The sequence below is a fragment of the Hylobates moloch genome, unplaced genomic scaffold (assembly GCF_009828535.3).
Source record: "Hylobates moloch isolate HMO894 unplaced genomic scaffold, HMol_V3 SCAFFOLD_3, whole genome shotgun sequence".
NCBI lineage: Eukaryota > Metazoa > Chordata > Mammalia > Primates > Hylobatidae > Hylobates > Hylobates moloch.
This window is the reverse complement of record NW_026652278.1, coordinates 11,899,758-11,919,971: the sequence shown is the minus strand read 5'-3', so window position 1 is coordinate 11,919,971 and position 20,214 is coordinate 11,899,758. Positions and strand designations below refer to the sequence as shown.

At 45.2% G+C, this 20,214-nt stretch overlaps 1 protein-coding gene across 11 annotated transcripts in view; it reads right to left on the bottom strand.

Moving 5' to 3' along the window:
- The window catches only part of FGFR2 (fibroblast growth factor receptor 2), a 120,079-nt gene that overhangs the window by 34,857 nt on the left and 65,008 nt on the right, over positions 1–20,214 (bottom strand). For 7 of the 11 annotated variants that reach the window (XM_032176262.2, XM_032176325.2, XM_032176306.2 and 4 more), the window contains 3 exons: positions 6,426–6,616; positions 3,781–3,925; positions 1,535–1,737 (listed from right to left, as the gene is read on the bottom strand). In XM_032176262.2, coding sequence (XP_032032153.1) covers positions 1,535–1,737; positions 3,781–3,925; positions 6,426–6,616 — 539 coding nt within the window. The remainder of the gene's footprint in view (positions 1–1,534; positions 1,738–3,780; positions 3,926–6,425; positions 6,617–20,214) is intronic. The other 4 variants (XM_032176272.2, XM_032176316.2, XM_032176252.2 and 1 more) reach the window with 1 other exon arrangement.

The window sequence follows — 20,214 nt, the reverse complement described above, 5'->3', positions numbered from 1 at the left end:
ACTAGAAAAAAAAAAATAGAAACCATGTAAGAGTTATCTCAGGACTGGACTCTTCTAGAAACTGGTTGGCCAACTGGCCTCATCTTTGCTTTCCTGGCCCCAAGAAAGATAATCATGTCACTCAAAATGACAACAGCGTTCTTGGTGGCAGACGTGACCCAACAGGCCCCCTTTTTCCATGCTCTTAACACAATTTGGTCATTCGCCTACACTTGACACACACTTTAAATTCTATCCTCCGTCTCCACAAAGAAAGACCTGCTTGAAACATGGCTTCAGAGAAGTTAACAAGGACTCATTCAGCCGGGAGTTTGGAGCTGGGTTGTGAACAGCCAGACCCATGCCAAAACCTGCTGACCAACTGGTTCCTAATCCTTCCTAATGCCTTGTCCAGAAAATGTCATTCCTACCTGAAGTCCCGGGAGAGGCACGCCTGGGATTAACCTGGAGTTTCTCAAAGTGCATTCTAAAATCACCATAGAGCTTGTGTAAAATGCAGATTCCTGGCCTTATCCAAGATGACTGAACAAGAATCTCTGGGGCTGAGACAAAGGAATCTGACATTTTAACAAGCACCCCATACATTTTACTAAAATACACACTGAAATAGAGCCAATGAGTTTGCTGTTTTACTTGCTATTTCAAAAGAAACCTTTATCAGAACCAAGTTTCAAATGCTTTTGTAAACGTTCTGCATCTACATCTGCCTTCCGCTTCCATCTCTGTGAACAAGCAGAAAAGAGCTGCAGCATTTCCTGTCCCACCGACCTATGCAGGGCTTTGGTTTACAGCAGAGGCTCCATCTTGCCCCATCTCCCCCAAAGCAAAATTAAATCAAGCAAAAAGCAACCGCCAAAGACCAAGTTGCGGGTTAAAAACAATCTGTTGCTGGTTCCATACAAATATTCTACCAATAAATCCACAGCCACACCTGTGAACTACTAACAATGAGACATAATAGATGCATGCAATTCTATTGTAAGTTGCAAAGAGGTTAAGCCAAAATTCCGTGTAGAAAGTTATTGTGCACCAGTTTAAATCAAACAGTTCAGATGCACCCCCAGGGCATAAGATACTGATCTTGACTTTAAAAAATAAGTCCGAGAACTTAGAGTCTCTTTCCTGTTAGTGGCATAAGTCCCAAGCGAATGTTCATGCTTATCTTAAAAAAGGTATTAGATCACAGGACACAAATGTGGCTAAAGCTTCGAAGAGACCGCTGTACTTGAGTCTGATCAAACACACACAGGGGGATTTGCCTCCAGTTATTTCTAGTCCTGCTGACTGGTTTTCTGATTCTGACACTATTGTCCTTTCTTGCCCTTGGAACTGGACCCCACTGATCCAAGCGACGCACCATGACTAGACTCTCCAAGCTCCAAACACTAACTGGGTGACCGCCAAGCATCACACCAGAATCACTCGCACATGGAAGCTCACAGAAGTCGATGGTATCAAAGCAAGAGTGCAAGATCCATGAGCTGGCTGGGTCATGGGGGAGGAGTAAATTTCTTTAAACTCTTTATCTACTTTCTGTTACCTGTCTCCGCAGGGGGATGCGCTTGGTCAGCTTGTGCACAGCCGGCTGGCTGCTGAAGTCTGGCTTCTTGGTCGTGTTCTTCATTCGGCACAGGATGACTGTTACCACCATACAGGCGATTAAGAAGACCCCTATGCAGTAAATGGCTATCTCCAGGTAGTCTGGGGAAGCTGTAATCTCCTTTTCTCTTCCAGGAGCTAGATTGCAGATCACAGGAGGAGGAACAGATAAGCAGGCCATAGAGTTAGCACACCAGACTGATGCATCATAGCACAACCAAAGGAACCAAAAGGCGACGACCATTCTCAAGGCAAGGTGAGCTTCCCAAAAACTCAATCCTGCAGAATGGCAGGGGCCATAGGCCTGCCAAGTGCCTCTCCCAAATGAAAATGAATAACCAGGGGTTCACCATTTGACCACCAGGACCCAGGTAGTCACTGTCTCTAGCCTCAGTGGGCACCTGCAATCCAGTGAGTGGCTGACACCCAGTTGCACAGGGCAGGCTATGAGGCCACATTCTGTTAGACACTTGAGTGGAGGACGACCAACTGTACCCACAATGAAAGGATTATCTTTCATGATGGTCTGTGAATGTAAGCCAAATAAAAAATTCTGAAATATCAACGATGCCCGCTTTTGTTTCTAAGGAGACAGTGACAATGCTTCAGTCTTGCATGGGTAGGCTCTTCCAAAGGAAGACTCCACAGGATAATTTAACCTGGATGAACACAATTCCATATGAAACTGATGTTCATCTAGTAGGCTGGTCCGAAAAAGTTTTGGTGAATTCCTTAATACCATCGAGTCCATAAACAAACCAATGCATTAAATACACAGATTGAATTGCTTATAATACAGAACCATTAGCTCCATAATACATAAAGCTTATAATATTCCTTAATAACCTTTTAAGTTTATACATATCTGGTTATACTGTTATGTCACTACAGCTTTTCTCTTAAAGAAAAAACATAAAGGTATTATGTGTGAGTATACATATAATTACTTAATTTAGCACATTTTTACATCAACTTCCAATGTCTGCCTTCTTCTTAGTCCTCGATGATCCATCTACAAGCAGTGTATTTCCGAACAGTGTTTTTCTCAAACTGCATTCTTAGTTAAGTGCTAGCACTGTCAGGCAAACTGGTTAAGAAGTGCCAGTTAGGCACCACAGAATGCAGTACTGCAAATAAAAGCAAGCTTCAACATAAGAGACGTCTCTTTGTTTCAAAGCAAATATTCACAGAGCAGATTTGCAACAAAAGGAAAAACGGATGCAATGGTATTATTGAAAGCTTATACATTTTAATCAGAAAAATATTTGCAAGATAGTCAAAACTCTCAGCAGCAACAGCACAAAAATGAAACGATCTATTTTATTTTTACTAGATGTAAAATAAGCATGCAGGTAGGCACTGTACTCTAAAAACAAGGAATTAATAACTGGAGTGGAACATCATAAGCTAGCAAACCACAGTCTCTGCAGTTTCACAAAGGAAATGACAAAGAGGCAGATGCATCAGAGAGGACAGTGTTTAATTTCAAGAAAGTTTCACTAGAATAGAGATGTCGGTTAAAGATTCAGACAGCAGCAATGTTTAGGCAACAGGGCTGCAATGATGTTTATTTCTCTGTGAGGCAGAAATAACATCAAGCCCAAGATGGCAGGAGCATGCTTTGCAACGAAAGCAAACCGAAAGTCCATTCGATCGCAACATGCAGCAAGCCACCGATCCCCAAGGTAGGCAACACACTGCTTCTGTGCACCTGACATTCAGAGGTGCCGCTCCCCAGGCTCCTCCATACACATCCCTCTATTTATAGCTCGTTAAAAATACAAAGTGGGATGAAAGCAATAAAAACACATACAGGATTTTAGCAAAATGGAATTTGAAATGAAAATAAATTACTTTGAATTTTACAAAGTAATGTCAACTTCTTCCTTAAGAGAAAGGGGGATGGGCTAATTTATACGTTGGCTCAATGACTCACTAAAAATATGAGATCCCTTCAGGTTTTAAGGGTGAAATTTCCCTTGATCATAACTGTGAGTGTGGGATCTCATTGTGTGTGAATTTCCAAGGCAGTTTTCTTATCCCTGAGGGATCATTTTTAACATTTTTTATATCTTTATGCAAGGATAAAAGGGGCCATTTCTGATAACAGAAGCTGTGTTAATTTTATAGCAATCAACCAAGAAAAGGGAAAAAAACCCAGAGAGAAAGAATAGTATATACCTGGCAGAACTGTCAACCATGCAGAGTGAAAGGATATCCCAATAGAATTACCCGCCAAGCACGTATATTCCCCAGCGTCCTCAAAAGTTACATTCCGAATATAGAGAACCTCAATCTCTTTGTCCGTGGTGTTAACACCGGCGGCCTAGAAAACAAGGGAAGCAAGAGAAAGGCTAGACGACACAGGAATGATTGTGGAGGGGGCTGTGGAACCACAAGGCGTTGCACCGGGGGCTTCAGGGGGTGCTGGCCACCGGGAGATTCCGACTGCAGCCCATCCACAAAGCCCACAACCAAGAGACACGGAGCAACACTGACCAGCTCACCTCCACAGGCCCGTCACCACACCGGCTTCACCTCCTAGACATGCACGCAATCAAACGCATGGAAAAAATCAACCCACAGAGGTCCGTTCTCTTGGCCTGTGCTTTGGTTTGCATTTAGGGGTGGTTTTTCAAAAGTATGGTGCCCAGAAGGCCAAGCTGGTTCTGGTCCTGTTGGCTGCAGACTCCCACCAAGAGGAAAGGGTAGTTCTATCTAAATTGCTGTGTTTTAAGACAACACATTGCACATAAGCCCAGATGGACACCTCACCCATCCACCTGGCCCTGTGGCAACCAATCAGGGTGGAAGGTTGTCTTGGTTACCAGGCTCTGGTTATTTTTACTTCTGCAATATCATCTTGCCCTACATAGCACTGACAAAAAGAAATGGAAGCAAGCATCATCTTGGTAACCAAAAAAACTGGGCTTTTTTTCTTTTTATTAATAAACATTTGGATGTGAGTCATGACAAACTTAAAAAGTCAACCTTTTGCCTTTAGTAGCATCCAGTAGTACATTCACTCAGTAAGATGAACTCCCCTCAAATGTGGTGCAACAAGGTCAAGAACAGCATCTCACAAGGATCAGGTATGCAACCAAAGAAATGATGCTTTGTTGAACAAATTGCATCATGCCAATATTTCCCTAAAAATTTGAAGTAGAAGGAGACAAACTCTGCTGATACTCAAATGCCCCGCATTAAACAGGCATGGAAGCGTGTGTTTTAAATGGTGTTAATGTGCAGTAATGATGGGAAATGTGCAGCCTAAACAAGATCAACCAGAAGGAACAACTTAAAAACTGGGTGGGGTGGAGGCTAATCTCTAGAAGAAATCGGAGCGAGCACTTTGAACGTTGTGGGCATTTTTCCATGGCTACTGGCATCATACCAGCTGCATCACCGAAGAAAGATTATTATAAATATACCAAGGCCACAAGAGTTATCCTATAAGCTGCCTGCAGTCTCCCAAAGCACCAAGTCTTTTCAGCTTCTATATCCAGCTTTCTTTTTAAAAAAAAGACAAAAATGAAAGCATTGTTACCTTGCTGTTTTGGCAGGACAGTGAGCCAGGCAGACTGGTTGGCCTGCCCTATATAATTGGAGACCTTACATATATATTCCCCAGCATCCGCCTCGGTCACATTGAACAGAGCCAGCACTTCTGCATTGGAACTATTTATCCCCGAGTGCTAGAACAGACACAGGAGAACAATATAACGGCCAACCAGGAAGGTCTTAGCATTGTCTATGGTCCCACCACCAACACACCGCAAGAAAACAAACTCCATTACATCTAAACAGCGGCATTAAAGGGCTGTGGGTTTTAAAGAACAAAATCAGTCCAGTGGTGGACAATGGAAAGACCTGGTGGAGAGAAGGGCAGGAGGGTGTGACCGATAGCTAACTGGATAAGTCGGGTGGGTCCCCAGGTTGGTCATCTTTTCCCAGTGCCTTTGATCCTTGGAATTGTTAGCTGGTGAGAACACTTCATTGGCTGAAAGTTCTTAGCTGGGTCACCTATGGTTCTACTGGAAGAATGCTCTTCTTAAGGACATTCATCCTCTATGAGCAACTAGACATGGGAGGCGTGGTAGGCAAGGAGTTAAGAGCCAGCTGTACAGACTTAGCTGCCCCTGTCCTCAGTCTCCTGAAGAGCAAATCTAGATCTAAAAAAGAGGCAGATGCTATGAAAATGGAGGCTTGCAAACAAGAAATAAGGAGGGAAAGATATTTTCCTTGTTCAACATTTCACTGGTGCAGAAACATGACCTAGAGTTTATTGTCTAAATCACCTCTGAATGGATTTCAAAGGTCAGGGTTTTGTTTTGTTTTTGTTAAAAAAAAAAAAAAAAAATCCAAATTGTTTCTAAAAGATGGCTACTAAAATTGGATCCTAATGCCCTATTAATGGAAAACAACATCAGAGTAACAATCAACATTGGCACAATGCCTTGAGCCTTCAAAGCTCTTTCCATCCACTCCATCCCATTTATTCTGCACAACCGCCCTATCGGGGAGACAGTATCATGATCTCTACTTCTATAGAGGTACAGCTAAGCCTAAATGTCTGCGATCTCAGGGCTGATAAATAGCTGAACTATTCTCTCTCCAAGTTTAGTAGTTCTTTCCCTACTCCATAGTTCCCTTGTGAAATTTTACTAGCAAGGGTAATAATCTGTTAATTCCTTAGCATACTCTCTGCTGGCTAGTCAAAAAGAGAATCATCCTCTCTCAACTCCAACAGGAAATCAAAGAACCCGTGGCCAAACCCATGAAGGAGGCCCCAGTTGTGGGTACCTTTAGATTCAGAAAGTCCTCACCTTGAGAACCTTGAGGTAAGGCAGCCCGTCAGGCCCGTATTTACTGCCGTTCTTTTCCACGTGCTTGATCCACTGGATGTGGGGCTGGGCATCACTGTAAACCTTGCAGACAAACTCTACGTCTCCTCCGACCACTGTGGAGGCATTTGCCGGCAGTCCGGCTTGGAGGATGGGCCGGTGAGGCGATCGCTCTGGTGGAGAGAGGGAAGAAAGGAGGAGCAGGGATGGGAGAATGAGAGACCAATAAATAAGTTGTGCTGTCCAGAGGGCTGTCAGTGAACTCGTGCCAGAAAAGCCTCAAGCCTGCTGGCTGACACCTTTGAAACAACACCGTGGCCCCACGAATAACAGAAACGACTTCAAAGGAGACTGCTGGAGTGCGACCCTTGTAAAAAGAACACTTATTTAGAAAATCGAGAGAAGAACTTATTACATCCCAGGTTACTGGCTGTCCACGGCCACCTGATGAATACGGGAAGAGATTCTACTCTGACAATCTAAGTGACAAATGGTAGGGGAGGGAAGCTTCTTCACTTACCCTATTTGAGATAATCTCAAAGACTCACCTCAACCACAAGCTTAACATCACAGGCAAATGACAAGACTAACTTTAAAGACACTCTGAATACCAAAAATGCTTTTGATAGGCACATGTCTCCCGATACATTTTTTTTTTCTTTTCTCAGATGGGGTCTCACTTCATTGCCCAGGCTGGAGTGCAGTGGCTTAATCACGGCTCACTGCAGCATCAGCCTCCCAGGCTCAGGTGAGTCTCCAACCTCAGCCTCCTGAGTAGCTGGGACTACAGGCACCCGCCACCACGCCCAGCTGATTTTCAAATTTTTTATACAGAGAAGATTTCATCATGTTGCCCGGGCCGGTCTCAAACTCCTACGCTCAAGCGATTCACCTGCCTTGGCCTCCCAAATTGCTGGGATTACAGACGTGAGCCACCACGCTCGGCTCCAATACATTTCTAAGTAATGCTCTGAGAAGACTTCCAACCTTTGTTTTAAAAATTAAAGCCTAAAGCCCAAAGCTATGAAGAGATTTGATTAATAATGGGATTCATCCCTTTATTGTGGAATTCACTCCATTCATTCATTCTTTACTCACCCATTTAGCTCTTTGATGAATATCAGGTGTTACTCTATGCCAGGTACTAAATGCACAAGTAGATGTTTCTTAGCTTATTCCAATATGGCATTGAATGAAACATAAGGAGATGCTGGTTTCCAACTCCTGGCTATGTTTTAGGCTGCCCTATAAAAGGGCAGAGATGGTATCCCAAAATTTCTTCCTAGCTTCACTTGTCTTGCCTCTCTCTCCCTCAAGAACACGTTCTCAACAAAGAATACGCCCTCTCATCTTATGCCTGGAAAGGCTTCTCTCCAACTAAGAGGCGGTCTCTGCAGAACTTTTGCGGAGACAATCAAGCCAAGGTGTGCTAGCAACCACACATGAGACGCCTCAAGTGTTAAGTAATACCCATGGAAAAATGGGCTAAGGACTTAACTATGCATTTCTCCAAGACACAAATGGCCACTAGGTGTATGAAAAGTTTCTCCATGTCACTAATCATTAGAGAAATGCAAATCAAAACCACAAGGAGCTATCACACGACACCTGTCAGGATGGGAGGAAGAAAAAAAAAAAAACAAGTGTCAGCAAGGATGTGGAGACACTGGAACCCCCGTGCACTGTTGGCGGGAATATGAAATGATGCAGCCACCATGGAAAACAATATGGAGGTTCCTCAAAAAATTAAAAACAGAACTACCCTAAGATCCTGCAATCCCACTTCTCTGTTTATCTAAAAGAACTGAAATCAGGATCTGCACTCCTATATTCATTGCAGCACCATTAACAATAGCCAAGAAATGAAATCAATCTAAGGGGTCTGCCAAAGGGTTAATTTTTGCAATGTGGCTATATACACAACGGAATACTATTCAGCCATGAAGAAGAAGGAAATGGTGTGATATGGGACAACGTGGAAGCCATGATGCTAAGTGAAACAGGATAGTAACAGAAAGACAGATACTGCCTGACTCCACTGATATGAGGAATCTAAATTCATCGCATTCATAAAATCAAAGAGTGGAACAGTGGTTGCCGGGGCTGAGACAGGGAAGAAAATGGTGAGTTGCAATCAAGGGGCATAAAGTTTCAGTCAAGCAAGATGAGCAAACTCTAGAGACCTGCTGCATGGCATCATGCCTATAGTCAACAACAACGTATTGTTTACTGAAAACTTAGTTGAAGACCAGGCGCAGTGGCTCACGCCTTTGAGCATAATCCCAGAACTTTGGAGGCTGACACAGGAGGATCGCTTGAGGCCAGGAGTGTGAGACCAGCCTGGGCAACATAGCAAGACCCCTATCTCTACAAATAATAAAAAAAGTTAGCCAGACATGGTGGTGCATGCCTGTAGTCCCAGGTACTTGGGACTGAGGTGGGAGAATGGCTTGAGCTCAGGAAGTTGAGGCTGCAGTGAGCCACAATCATGCCACTGCACTCCAGCCTGGACAACAGAGTGAGACCCCATCTTAGGAAAGAAAAAAAAAACTTAGTTGAGATGGTAGTTCTCATGCTTAGCATTCTTGCAACAATAAAATGAAATAAAACAAAAAGAATTAGATAAGCACCAGACCACCAGACTGCTACCTGATCTTGTCATACAAACTTACTGGAACCTTCCTACACAGATCTGTCAAAAGCCATACAAAACACAATCATGTGTCCACTCATGAATACAACTCCATCCCGACAGGCCTGCACTTACCAGCCTCCTCCCTCTCTTCCTCCCCTAGGTGTGGGCACCACTACCCTAACCTCCAGTGTTAAAAAACAACTGAGGGAAATGAGGAGAACCCAGCCAGCTCAGCACACCAAGGATGTCTCCGCACTGTACCTGAGAATCCCCGTGCACTGGGCTGGAAACAGCAAATTAGAACAATAGATATCTACATTTTCCTGTATTGGGCCTTTCAGATTAAAATATCATCTAGTGGAATTTGTTGGACAAGAGCCAGACCATGTGCAAATTGATTTTACTGCATAAGCCTGTTGCTGGTCTTTAAAAAGAAAGAAAAAGTGCCAGTGGTTACTCTTAGCACATTTCATTTCAAAATCTCCCATCACTTTACAGACATCTATGTTTTCACATTATAAAGATAAGGATACTGGAGCTGCAAAGAAATCATTCATTTGCCCCTATATTGCCCATGTAGGCTGAGCAAAGAGCCTGAAGTTAAGACTTCTGGTGTTTGTGGGCAGAAAATCTCAAAGCTGGGTCCCTTCAGATGTCAGGTGAAACCCTTGCTCTCTGGCTCATACAATGACCCAGGGATGGGCCCCAGCAAGCCTCCTGGTCAGGCCTAGCAGCTGGCTGGACACCCCAGGGACCTGTCCGCAGCGGGCAGTGACCGAGGTCTGGTTTAATCCCAGCTGGCCTCATCCATGTGGGGAGGACAGAGTTAAGTCCGCGCACGAACAGACACACACTCCTCTCCTCACCAGGCCTCCTACCAAGAGACTTCATAGCACGAGGGGAAGCTGTCCTCTGGGCTAGATCCTGCCAGGCAAGCTCACAAACTATGCTCCTATGCACCTAGCAAATAGTAAGAAGGTTTACTCCTTCACACAGAAATGTGAACTTTAGTATCAACTCACGCCCTGGCTCCGTTTTCCAGTTTTGTACTTGCACATGCACGTGTGTGTGTAGTGTGGGTGCGTTTTAAGAGAAATATTTACAGTAGGCCTACATATCTATTCTTAGAAACAAAGGTAATAAAATCTTAAATGTCATAAGCCAGATCAACTGAGTTTCAAACCAAGTCCTCTTTCTAAAACATATTTGTTTCTAATAAATCGTTTCACAAGTAAACATTGTGTATGCAGTACCCAATAACGATGCCCCGTGAACAATGAGTGCTTTCATCCCGCCTGACATCTCTGGCCCGCGCCAGGCTTCGGCAGGGAATTTAGTCACTGAGGCAACACTGGCAGGGCCCACTACAGAGCTGCAGTCTTGTTTTCCTTGTGGTCAAAGTGCTGCTGAGCTCCAGTTATTAAGTTATTCCAATGCTATCCCGGCTATGTATACACACACACACACACACACACACACACACACACCCCAAGTTTGCAATGGTTTAATGTTATTGCATTTGCAAATTACAGCATACCAAATGTTACACGCTTGCAGTCTTGAATTCATCTTTTCAAATTTTCTCACCTTATACAAAATAACCTCTTAACCACCTCCACTCCCCCTCCGCCCTTTCTCACTTCTGGTAGAAAAACTGCAAGCAGGATTGTTCTATAATAGAAACCTTACACTGTCTTCCAAACTTATTACAGCTGCCTTCAGTATAAAATGAAACCTTAGAGAATGTTATTTAAAATGTTTTTAAAAAGTCAGTAGGTCTCATGTTTCATTTCTCCACATCAGGCTTTGATTTCCTTTGCAACCTTATTCTCTGCCCTTAAACAAGTCGGAGAAGGAGGCCTGGACGTCTTGGAAAAGGGCCCAGGATGCCAGCATCTGCCGAACCCTGCGCTCCTCCTCTCGAATCCTTCAGCGATCCACCACCCCTCGGAATCCATACGAACCTCAGAAACAGAGAACGGTAAGTGAACGACAGCGCCTGGACTCCTGTCCTAACTTCTGAAAAACCGAGGTGATGGCAGGGTGCAGATGGTGGACGAGGATGCAGGCTGGGCAGAGTGGGGGCCCCCTTCGTGGCCTAGCCCAGTGGGCACTACGGCAGAGACAAAGGGGACGATGCCCCCAAGAGCTCATGTGTTCTCCCCACCAGGAACCTCCCCGGTCCCTGGGCAAACCAAACCCCTCAAGTCTGCAACTTTTTTGCAACAAACTGATATAAAAAGAATCCCTTGATGAATTATCTCTGGGTGAGAGACTAAAGCCCAGTGCTAGTTCGTCTCTTCTTCCATGTGATAACAAAAATCACATCTTCTCCACCAGGAAGGACAGGAAGGATTTACAGTTTTAGGCAAGGTTCTCTTCTAGCATGTTTAACTCTCAGATATTATATAAAACAGATTGTCCTTTTTACAAAGGGAGTGAGATAAACACATGGAAAACAGGCTGATGAGTAGCTCCTCTGTTTACTGTAATTTTAATTATATATATATACACATATAAGAATAGACGTTCTGAGGTTCAGCAGGTTGCAAATGCACAGTGCATGGACCTGGAACAAGATGAGAACCTTCAAAAGAGTGATTGGAAGGTGCCTGTGTGAATTCCAAATTAAGACGGAATGGAAAGCAGTCCAAAGGGTGCGGCCACTGCTGCCGGGACAGTTGGCTGCACTGCTGGAATGAGGTTCCACCAAATAAACGCGTAGTAAACACAGGCTGAAGTGCTTTAAAAAATACATTCTCTCCCAGCGTTCTCTCTCTCTCACTCTCGGTCTCGCCCCCTTTTCTCAAGTGTCCACTCTACTAAAGCAGAAAGCCCAGCTGCTAAGAATTGAAATATCAGGATGGGCTCTGTCAAGCCCTGCTCTGTAGCTGGGAGCCATAACCCACCTAAAGACTGCAGCAGGAAAGCCCAGCCTGCTTCCTTCCAAGAGATCATTACTGAGGGAGAGAGAGAGGAAAAAAATACCTGAGTGACAAAGAATAAATCTTTGTTAATTGACCATTGAAATTTTATAACATGCCAGTCCTCCTCTGGACATGGTAATATGTTTGCTCATAAGAGATCTGCAACTTTTGCTCTGACATAGCAAAGGCCATAAAAAATGTCCACCGAGCCGAGAGGCCTCATGTCTACAGGCTCAGTAAACATGCATCCCGGGGATCAGAAGGAGAACCAGGCTCTTAAATTACACCTATAAATTAATCAAGCACAGAGTGGCTGGTTTCCCGGCTCACACTGGTCTCCTGAGCATTTCTCCCCAAAAGTTAGGCAGTACTTGCCACAAAGAGCCATTTCAAAGCCACCTCTCTCCGGCAGTCAAACACCAAGAGACTCGAATCACACGGAGTTCCCAGTATTGATCTGGAAACAGCCAGTCTCCTGCTCTCAGGCTTCATTCATGTAAGGAGCGTGGATAACCTCGCCTGCTCTGTCTTTAAATTAAAATCAAAATTTAATTACCTTTCCTCCAAAATGGCAGTCTCTTAGCAACACCAAAGAGCTGAAAAGGGAAAGAACATTCTGCGATTTGGAGGACAAGTGAAAACAACTGAGAATTCTTTTTCTAAAGCCTGCCTAGCTTTTTTCTAAAGAGTAGGCGGTGGTTGCTTTTGTTGCATAAAAACGCACTAAACCAGTTAGCATGAGGCATGGTTATTAGGAGGAGGAGGAGGCCGATCAAAGCCCTCTGAAGTCTGAGGAGCCCAGAACTTGCTAAAGGCCTCGCGCTAATTACAATTAGTAGAATGAGTTCATTGCCTTGTCAAGACTCCACCTAATGCACTCGAGCCTGACAGGCTAAATCTCATTGGGTTCTGAGTTTTGTTTTGTTTTGCCAGAAATACGAAGCTTTCTCCAGCTTCTGAAGATCAGCACAAAGGAAGGTCAGAACTAAAAATGATGAGCAGAAAAGGGGAACGCTATGATGGCCAGGAAGACTTCACCTTCAGAAAGAGCCCAGGTGCCCACAGCCAGTATTTTGGCTTGTCACCTCCTAGAATAGATGAGTGGGCTGGGATGCTGGGCACCCAGAGTCACCTGTTTTGTTTTGTTTAAACACATTTTTGTAGAAGGTCACTGGTTTGTTGCTCTTTCGCCCTCACAGGCTTGGCACATGCTCGTTTTGTTCTTTCCTCTTTGCTGTCTGGTCACCCAGGTGTCCGTATCTTCTGTCTGGATATCTGACTCTCGGAAGTCTTGCAGAATCGGCTGGGGCTCCCACTTCCTCTAACACACACGCGTCTCTTTGCAGAGAGAGTGAAGTCTGCGGAACAAACTTGTTTGGGTAAAAATGAAGTGTCCTCCCTCCAGCACTAAAGTCACAAAGTGACTTATGGAGGCTGCACCCTGTGAAATGCTAGAAGCAAAACACCACTAATGCCTTTGTGCTTGCTCGATGAAGTGAAGGAGAGAGTAAAGTGCTGGCTGGGCTTAGGGCCTGGGAAGACCAAAGCAGGTGGAGGCAAAGTACCTTCCCTAATTAATGTTACAGCCTGTATTATTAGTACCTTCCCTAATTAATGTTACAGGCTGTATTATTTGGCTTGGGGTTGAGTGGCTTCTACCAGCTGGGTATCAATTTGGGTCTTCTTGGGCGAATTACAGGAGTAGGGCTGTGTGTTATTTATACCCCAAGTGTTTAAGATACTCTGAGCTCTCTGCCTTCAAAAAATTTCACCAGAACTGAAGATCCTTTGGTAACCAGAGAGTTACTATGCCAAATTTAGGTTCGAAATTGGTCTCTTTTGCTAACAGGAGTCATGGTTTTGGGATGATGGAAAAGTCCTGGAGATGAATAATGGTGACAGTTGCACAACAAATTGAATGTACTTAATGTCACTGAATTACACATTCAAAAATGGTTACAGAGGTATATTTTATGTTATGTATATTTTACCACAATTTTTTTTAAAAAGGAGACATAACAAAGGTGACAATATCTCAGAGTGAACAAGATCAATTTCTAGGGTCATGGAAAACCTACCTTCTCAATCAGCAAGGTACATTGACCTTGTCCAGTTTACTCAGTGAGAGCTTTTCTATCTCCTGACCCACACACACTAGGCAGGAGGCCCCTCCCTAGGTTGTGCTTGGGTTTTGACACTGATGTAAAACTCAGATGTCAGTCTCCCAGGCTCCCTCCTGAGGAGCTGAGGTAAACACAGCTGAGAGCATTCATGCCCGGGACTCACATCAGAGCCTCAGCAGCCGCCACTTGCCATAGGGCGTGCAACATCTTTCAGGAATGCACGATCATCAGCTGGTGTCTGCATAGCTGGGTTTCCTTCAGGGGAAGAAAATGTTTCCTTCGAGCTGCAAAAGTTTGTTCTTTTTTAATGTCCAGGAATTAGGTATACCCTCTTATTACAATGGGTGAACTCCCAATTAGAGTATCTTCTCTCAAATGATTTGCAAAGAAGCTAAAAACCAAACCACAGGGGAGCCCTCCGTCAAAGACAGCAACCACTCCAAGTAAGGCCCCTTAGCTTTAAAACGTTTGACTGAAATCTATCAAAAACGATCCAGTTAACCAACCTTTACAAATCTGTCCTAGAAAAATATTCACACAGATGCCCAATAAATAAGTGTGGACAAAGCTTGTCGCTGTGGCGTTTTTTTACTGGAAAACAGAAGATCTGCACAACAATCATGTTGTTAAATATGATTAAACGAATTGTACCATATCCATGAAAGAAGAGCATATTGGCCACTAGTAAGAACGAAGGAGATTGAGATGTGCAGACATAGAGGGATGTCCATTGTAAAAATGCTAGCAGGTTTCATCAGCTTTCGCCATCTAAAAAGCCTTTCTTCTAGAGAAGTCTAGAAAATCTACCATGCTCATCTCTCACATGCCTTGTTTTGCTCCTAGGGCGGTTCGAGCAGAAGTAAAAGCTTTCAGCTCATCTGAGCAAACAAGAAAGGCCTCCCTTTGATAGGAATAACATGAGAGGCTGAACAATAAATCTCATTTGTTTTCTTGGAGATGAAACTCAGAAACTGAAAATAATCATGGTTCTAGATACTTCTAAGTACAGCATGACCTAAAGAGAAACTTCAAAATCGTCACCCAGATCACAAAAGCCTTCAATCCAAAGGCCACTCCTTTCTCACTGTCCAAGCCAGATGGGAAGCCTCAAGTCAGGCCCCAGCCCCAGTCCCTCCCTATGAACACTCGGTGAGAGTCTCACATACAGAATGGTTTTGTTTTTTCAGTCCAAAATGTAAAATTTATTTATTTATTTTGAGATGGAGTCTCGCTCTGTTGCTCAGGCTGGAGTGCAATGGCACAATCTCAGCTCACTGCAACCTCTGCCTCCCAGGTACAAGAAATTCTCCTGCCTCAGCCTCTAGAATAGCTGGGACTACAGGCGGGCACCATGACGTCTGGCTAATTTTTAATATTTTAATTTTTTTGTTTGTTTTTGAGAAGGAGTCTCACTCTGTCGCCCAGGCTCACTGCAACCTCCGCCTCCCAAGTTCAAGTGATTCTCCTGCCTCAGCCTCCCAAGCAGCTGGGATTACAGGCATACAACACCACGCCTGGCTAATTTTTGTATTTTTTAGTAGAGATGGGGTTTTACCATGTTGGCCAGGCTGGTCTTGAACTCCTGATCTAAAATGATCCACCTGCCTCAGCCTCTCAAATTGCTGGGATTTCACGCTTGAGCCAGCAGGCCCGGCCAAAATGTAAAATTTAAAGGGCTAAATCCTTTACCTTTCAGTTTCAGTCCAGAGTGTACACTGAACCAGTAAAATGAGAACTTCCTTTTTCTAATAGAGCATAATTTCCAAAAGATGCTACTAGAATAATATCCAATGCTTGTCTCTCAAAAGACCACAATCTCCCTGATCCAGTGGGGAATATGTCTGGGGCACCATTTGACCTGTAGATTTGCATACTTATTTGGGATGGACAGAATTCCTGCCAGCCTTGTTTGAGAGAATCCTGTAATCCAGAGGCTTTAAGAGAGAAAAAGTTGGAGTTCCATCAAGACCTAGAAATTTCCATCCTAATTTATGGTCTTTGACTTCAAAATGTGACCTGAGGAACTCCATGAGGGCAAAGCCTTATGCCTCATTCAAGTGACTGTCATCCTCTCGACCACATACAGGCTGTATGAGCGTACCACGTGCTTCACAGAGAATTAACCACTGCAACTCAGCAAATACACAAAATCCCAGCTAGAGAGCTCTGCTCAATTTTCTCCCTCCAAGCCAAAGCAATGAGGTTCCCATCGCCTCATCTGTCTCTTCTCAGAAGAGGAAAGAGAACAACCTCCCTACAGCAACACCAACACCCTCAGCCATCTATTTCCCACAGACACACACATTTGACTGGCTATCGTGAAAGACGCACAGTGGCTCTCTGACACCAACCCTTCCAAATCAAACCCGCTTTCTAAGTAAGGAGCACATCCTACCCGTAGGTAGAACCCTACAGCATCCTACCTTCTCTGACTGTGAAAACAAACCAAGCATGAAGACCGTGAATACAACAGCCGGGTTTCCTAAGGGAGAGGGAATCCATGAAAGCAAACCAACAGACACATCTTTTAAAGGGGGAAGAACACACAGCATTCCACACTCACATCTTAACAAGAGTTGGCAGGCCAGGTGCAGTGGCTCATGCCTGTAATCCCAGCACTTTGGGAGGCCTGGGCGGGCAGATCACCTGAGGTAAGGAGTTCAAGACCAGCCTGGGCAAAATGGTGAAACTCCATCTCTACTAAAAATACAAAAATTAGCCGGGCGTGATGGTGTCTGCCTGTAATCCCAGCTACCAGGAGGCTGAGGCAGGAGAATCACTTGAACGCAGGAGGCAGAGGTTGCAGTGGGCCAAGATCATGCCACTGCCCTCTAGCCTGTGCAACAGAACAAGACTCCGTCTCATACAATTCCCAACTGAGGTCTTTCAGTTTATAAAGGCAGCCGTTGATAAAGCCACATGAATAAGAGAGTTTAGAGAGAAACTCTAATTTCTTGCTTCAGAATTTGCAATGTTAAGAACCACAAAACTCCAAATATAAGCAACTTATTAAACTGTTTTTTGATTATTTCAATTCAGCACACGCTGATAGAAACCTCGCTAAGTGGCCGGGCGCGGTGGCTCACGCCTGCAATCCCAGCACTTTGGGAGGCCGAGGCGGGCGGATCACGAGGTCAGGAGATCAAGACTATCCTGGCTAACACGGTGAAACCCCGTCTCTACTAAAAATACAAAAAATTAGCCGGGCGAGGTGGCGGGCACCTGTAGTCCCAGCTATGCGGGAGGCTGAGGCAGGAGAATGGCGTGAACCCCAGGGGGCGGAGCCTGCAGTGAGCCGAGATCGCGCCACTGCACTCCAGCCTGGGTGAAAGAGCGAGACTCCGTCTCAAAAAAAAAAAAAAAAAAAAGAAACCTCGCTAAGTTCCAGCACATTACTGCACACTCTTACTGCCATCAATAAATTGACATTTCATGGCAAGTTTATTTGCCCAAGCTCTGACAGAAGCAGCTTTCTCTCTGCCCCATCCTCACCTGAATCTCCAGGTAACCTCTTCTTACATAAAACTGTAAGATATTAACTTGATTTTAACACTTCTACATCCTCTTTGCCCACACCATAAATGAAATGCCAAGATTAAATGCCAGACCAAATATTAGCCCTCTCTCCAGCCACCTCACCCAGGCCCCCTGCAAGAATCGAAAGCAATCAATAAGGCTTCCTTCCTCAATGGTGGGGCAAAAGACAACGGGTAGCCTGCAGAGAATGTGACAAAAAAGCTGACACTGCAGAGTTCTACCATGCCCCATCCAGGCTGGCGTGTGCCTGCTCCCACCCCAGGGAGCTGGCACCCGCAGAATACCACCTGCTCCCAAAGGCTTCTTGCTGGGGTCAGTTCTGCGGGAGAGTCTGTATTTGCCAGTCAGTATGTTTGGAGTGATCTAGCTGCCACTAACCAGCCTTTGCCCCCCGGGATCCCTGTTGTGAAACAGGAATGAAAAGCTGCTTTGTAGCAATCAAAAGCTCATTAAACAGTAGCTACCAAAGGAAGTTTTGAAATCTCTATCCTGGAGGAAAGGACAGGACTGACCCTGACCCCTCCTTTCATCAGGATGGGCTCAGGGTGCGCGGCTCTGTCTGGAGATGCAAGAGGAAGTATGGGACCAACGCACAATACTGACTAACAGTTGCATGGTACCGTTATTTAAAAGCGCTGCCTCTCCTACCACCTCCTCCTCCCCCTAGTGCTACAAGGAAAAAGTGGGTCATCGCCCCATTTTACAGGCAAGGAAACTGAGGCTCAGAGGTTCCATGCCTTTTCCAAGGCCATAGAGTTGGCAAGGGTGGAAACAACTTGACACCCCTCTCCATGTAATTTCCACCTGAACCTCCAGAGAGGGCATCTGGCACAGAGTAGAGACCCTTAGGGGTTGTCTGTGACAGCAATGATTTATAAGAACAGGATGAGACGGCTCCTGGGGACACAAAAGCGGCAAAAGGAAGGTGCTTCCTCCTCAACTCCGCTGCCGTTCCGTGATCTCCTGTCAACTAAATAAGCCTACTTAGAAAGGCTGTCGCTGTGACCCATTACCTGGCACGCCACCCCAATCCCTTCTCAGTAGAGGGGCTTTCTGCCTCCCTCTGGTGAGATTTCGCAACTCTAGAGCTGGCATGCAGAGCCTGTGTCAGGGTAGGACACCAAGTCTTACCCTCAGAGCAATAAATGGAAAAGAATTCACTGGCAGCAAAATCAGGAGTATGGAAAATCAAACGAGGCCTGGCCAGGAAGCCTCTAAGTCAAGAGGCTTCAAGTTCAGAACCCCACAGGGCTCTATGGAGCCGAGACCTTGTGCCAGGAACAGGTACAAGCCTGACAACCTAAAAGGTAATGGTCAGGCTTTCAGTATCCTAACGTCTCTGGACATGCAGAATCACGTCATTTAAATGATGCCACCACAGACACTCCTCATCACGCACAGAAACAAAAATTCCATCCAGAAGCCACAGTGTGATGGAAACTGAGACTGAGATGCAGCCTTCCATCAGGAGCAAGTGAGCAGGAATGACTGAATCTTGACAGTTTCCATAATGAAGTAACCGGTTAATTAATTAACTAGGCCACTGCTTCTTCATTTACTTAACCACTACTTTGTTCCAAACTCAGGAGAGATCCAAACTTCACACTCCAGCTGTGGTTTGAGGGACTCCGCCGTGCCTCCGTCCCCTGGCCCTGGCTCAGCTATCATACTGGAGCCTTTGTCTTCCTGGGACAGAGGCTGCCCCAAGCAGTCAACAATTTCAGCCATTCCTCCTTCTCCCCCTGGGGACGGGCTGCTAAAAGCTCCCAAAACTCCATTCCAGGTGTCAACTCCACATTTGAGCTTATCAGTCAGTGCTTGGAATAAAAGACGCTTCATTCTTGAACACACACCTGAGTGGGGACTTCGCTCTGGTACGAATTCCTGTGCGCTTTCAGGCTGTGTCCTATCACGTCTGGGGCTGAGTTACAACAGATTTATGTCAAGGGCTAGTTGACAGTGCCATGCTGATCTGCCGCCATCAAGTCGGGGCTGGTAGTGACGCCTGACCCATCCAGAAGTGACATGCGGCCTCTGATGGGCCCCCAAACAACAACTGCCTGCTGCTTACAGCTTCCATTTGAGGGGATGGGGACAGGCAGGGGGAACAAATTTCTGGAAAGTTAAACTGATAAAGGCTGGGCACGGTGGCTCATGCCTGTAATCTCGGCACTTTGGGAGGCCGAGGCGGGCAGATCACTCCAGGCCAGGAGTTCAAGACCAGCCTGGCCAACATGGTGAAACCCCATCTCTACTAAAAACTACAAAAACTAGCTGGGCATGGTGGCACATGACTATAATCCCAACTATTCAGGAGACAGAGGCAGGAGAATCACTTGAACCTGGGAGGCAGAGGTTTCAATGAGCCAAGATCATGCCACTGTACTCCAGCCTGGGCAACAAAGCAAGACTCTGTCTCAAAAACAAACAAACAAACAAGGAGTGGGGAGAAGACATATCTGGCCTTGGCAAAACCAGAGGCACCATTTCCACCTCCACTGCACTTTGCCCCCAAAATATCAAATGCCAGGCAAAAAGCCTGACGTACC